This window comes from Octopus bimaculoides, chromosome 10, assembly GCF_001194135.2.
Source record: "Octopus bimaculoides isolate UCB-OBI-ISO-001 chromosome 10, ASM119413v2, whole genome shotgun sequence".
Classification (NCBI taxonomy): domain Eukaryota; kingdom Metazoa; phylum Mollusca; class Cephalopoda; order Octopoda; family Octopodidae; genus Octopus; species Octopus bimaculoides.
In genome coordinates, this window is record NC_068990.1 from 88,569,880 (window position 1) to 88,573,653 (window position 3,774).

At 34.2% G+C, this 3,774-nt stretch overlaps 1 protein-coding gene across 1 annotated transcript in view; it reads left to right on the forward strand.

Annotated features, from left to right (window-relative positions):
- The window catches only part of LOC106869390 (uncharacterized), a 206,146-nt gene that overhangs the window by 5,292 nt on the left and 197,080 nt on the right, over nt 1-3,774 (forward strand). Inside the window, exons 5-7 of the mRNA XM_052970991.1 lie at nt 514-684; nt 1,263-1,502; nt 2,691-2,924. Of these exons, the coding sequence (XP_052826951.1) occupies nt 514-684; nt 1,263-1,502; nt 2,691-2,924 (645 nt within the window). The remainder of the gene's footprint in view (nt 1-513; nt 685-1,262; nt 1,503-2,690; nt 2,925-3,774) is intronic.

A 3,774-nucleotide genomic window follows, 5' to 3' on the forward strand; every position in this document is an offset into this window, starting at 1 on the left:
TATATATATATATATTAATGGCAATGGAAGCAACTCTAACAGAAATAGCAATAGTATCATAACTAATGATAATGCTAAGAATGGTAACAATGATACCATTGACAACAGCCACTAACAATGCAGACAGAATGGTCTAGCTCTGGAGAAGATTATGGGATTGATTAATAAATGTGATAATTGTATTTGGGAACTATGATTCTACAACCTCATCAGAAACATGCATAAGCTAGCTGGAATAAATTATGTGAATATCCATCATCTTTGTACCTTTTCTGTTATGCTCTGTAACTGTTGTATATACCAATTTTCCTTGGTGACTAAGCTTTTCACCAGGATCCTTAAGGATCACTTCCTTTCATGTGATATCTGTATGTCTGTATGCGTGTGCAAATGTCTTCAGTTTGTTATACAGTCAATATCTTTTATTCTAGATTTGTCCTTATCTCCTCATTCTCCCCCTCCTCCTCCTGCCATAGATTCACTATTGATATCAGTTTCTCTTATCACTTCCAGTTGTTACAAAAGTTAACTGTGGACCTCCAAAGGATGTTGTTGGTGCAAAGAAGTCCTACACTGACACCACCTATAAATCTGAAGTGACCTACACATGTCCAGGAGGACAACAGTTGAAGTCAAAGTGTAAAGATGACAATAAATGGACTCCAGTTGCATCCAATTGTGAAGGTAATGTAAATAGGTTCTCTCTTGTTGTCTCTGTCTATGTATTTTTGTTTAAATTTTTATTAAATATCTTTGTCAGAAGAAGAATGTCTGTATCCATGACAATTTCTATGGAATTTGTGGCTGGTTGAAGGGAGAGCGAGAGCTATCCTCAGACCAGAAAACTTTCCAAATTCATGCAACTGAGCAGACTTGCATAAGCTATCCATGGATGAGGTAATGGTATTAATTTGAGTGATGGATTAAGTTTACCATCCAAGAACATCAAGTGAGGAAGTGTGTTCTCTCCAGCAGGCTTCAGCATAGTTTCCATTCATTAAATTTCATTCCCAATCCTTAGTCATGAAGCAGATTGGGTAGCATCAACAATAATTATTTATGCTGGTGATGGATTGAGAAAATCATCAGAACATCAGACAAAACATTTCTGGCTCTTTTCCATGGCCAATAAAATAAAATACCAGTCAAGTGTAAGGCCCACTTTAATCAGTCACTTCCGACCTCAAATGTTTGTCCTTTTTTTATGTTAGAAATTTTTGTTTTTGGTGTTTACAATTGTCTAAATCTTATTTTAATTCCAGTTTCTAAGATCCATTTTGTGAAAGTAAAAGGTGCAGTTCTGGATGTACCTGGGAAAACTTTGGCGAGTAATAAAAGTGTAACAGCAGATGTTTGTGCAGAAAGATGTTTGTCTGACAAAAATTGTTTATCATTTGAAATAACTGAAGAAACTGGAAAATGTTATTTATCAAAGGAATCTGCAGCTTTTTCCAAGAAAATAAAAGCAGCCAAAAGCAGAGATTACTACCAACGAGTAAATCGTAATTATTCTTTGTGTTTTTCTTTTCCACTAATTTTGAAATTTGTGATTCCATTTCTACTTTGTGATGCAGTTTTCTCTTATAGAATATCTACTTTTAAGTGGGGATAAATATTATATCTTGATATTAATACTGCCTCTGTCACTAATATGTATTTTTCAACAAGCTAACTGGCTAATCATGACACCAGCACATGTTCTCACACTGTGATTCTATATATTGCTGGTGAAGAGATGAATTGCAGCTACCTGTAGCAGTCAAGTGTCCAACATTGACAAGATCAAAGAAGGTTGAAATTACATGATCCAGTGATTTCGGTGCTGAACATAACAAGGATTTATCTCGCCACTAGCGATATAAACAAGAGTGCATTTTGCACCAAAATTCCAGTATGACTATCTCTCATGGTAACTACTTCGGTAGATGTTACTTTAGACTTTAAGTCAGACATTACACAAAGAATACTCCATGAAAAACTTAAGAAGTAGAACAGAAGACTTCATGGGAATTTCATCTTCTACTTCCAAGCTATAATATCAAATTCACTAGCAAGTATTACTGAAAAAATCTCCAATTTAGCCACAAATCTTTTATCTTCTATCTTTTAGCTGTTTCAGTCATTTGATTGTTGAGGCAACACCTTGAAGTATTTTAGTTGAACAAATCAACTCTAAGATTTATTTTTTGAAGCCAAGTACTTATTCTATCAGTCTCTTTTACTAAACTGCTAAGTTACAGCATTTCTCTGCATAATCACTCTTCTCAAAATGCATACGCAGTGTATTATATCATAAGACATACTTGGAAGCTCACCTCATTGTTTAAGTTGTACATAAATTATATGTACACCCTTCTTCTGTTGGTGTGCTTTTCTTTAAGATTAAATGGTTCTAACAACACTTGACACATTGGCTAAACACCTGTTGATCAGCACTTAGACAATACTAAATTAATCAATTAGAAAAAGATATACAAATGATACACACATTTTGAAAGAAGGTTTCAAATGAGTATGAAGATGGGCTAAAACTCACATGAATTCCAAGTTGTCATTTTGTGGATCAATTATTTGTTTATAATAAATTGTCCATTTAAATTAAATTATGCACCAGATGCTATATAATGTTTAATGTGTGTGTGTATGGGATTATGAAATGTAATTCTCATTTACTTTCTTTTTTTATCTAGCCAATAAAGATATTTTAAAATTTAAAAGAACTTCCATACCAAGAGAAGATGCATTTAAACGGCAGGAAAATATGACCTTAAAGGAGTGTGACCATGCTTGTCATCAAACTCCAGGATGTAATTCTTATGAGTATGATAAGAAAGCTAAGTTCTGTGATCAAAGTAATGCAACTCACTTGACTCATGACCTTCAACCAGATCAAAAGGATTGGGATATTTACGTCATTAACCCAGGTCAGTAGAGTGTTTTCATTTTATTTTATTATGCATGTACTTGCATGTAACTGCGTGTTTGTGTGTATTATTTACACATACATACATGTGTTTGTGCAATATATATATAGAGGCAATTATATATTTATATAGAGGCAATTATGTAAATAAACAAATTAGACAGATTAAATATATTAAATATCTATTATAGTAAAAGCAAAATTTTGTCTGTCTGGGACCCTTGTATCTCAGTCTACATTTGCTCTACAAAGACATATTATACCTTTTGGAATCAGAATGATCCCAGGATTGAAAATCTGCCCTTCATTTGGTTCTTGAACATCCAGTATTGGGATCTGATTTAAAAACATTTGGATTACTACTTCTTGCAGGTAAATATCTTTGTCTTTAAGGTATTTGTACGTTCTCCCTACAACATTACTTTACTTATTTAAAATTTTTGGCACTCCATCTATTTAAATACACTATTTACATTTCTCCCTCTATGCTTGAGAAGAGTTGTTAAGCCAAGTGATATCATAGCTATGGATGATGCTGGTGTCACGTAACTGGCATCCCTGCTTGTGGCACATAAAAAGCCAAATAAGACTGGCGCAGCCTTCCAGCTTGCCAGCCCTGGTAAAACCATCCAACCCATACCAGCATGAAAAATGGACGTTAAATGATGATGAAGATTACACAGTTCACTCTGATTACCAATTAATCAGATTAATCCAGTTAGCTAAGCGGTGTTATCACAGAATGATCAAAAAAGAATTTGACTGGATTTTACCATCATGTGTTGAGAGAGAGAGAGAGAGAGAGTGAGTGTGTGTGTGTGTGTGTGTGTGTGTGTGTGTGTGTGTGTGTG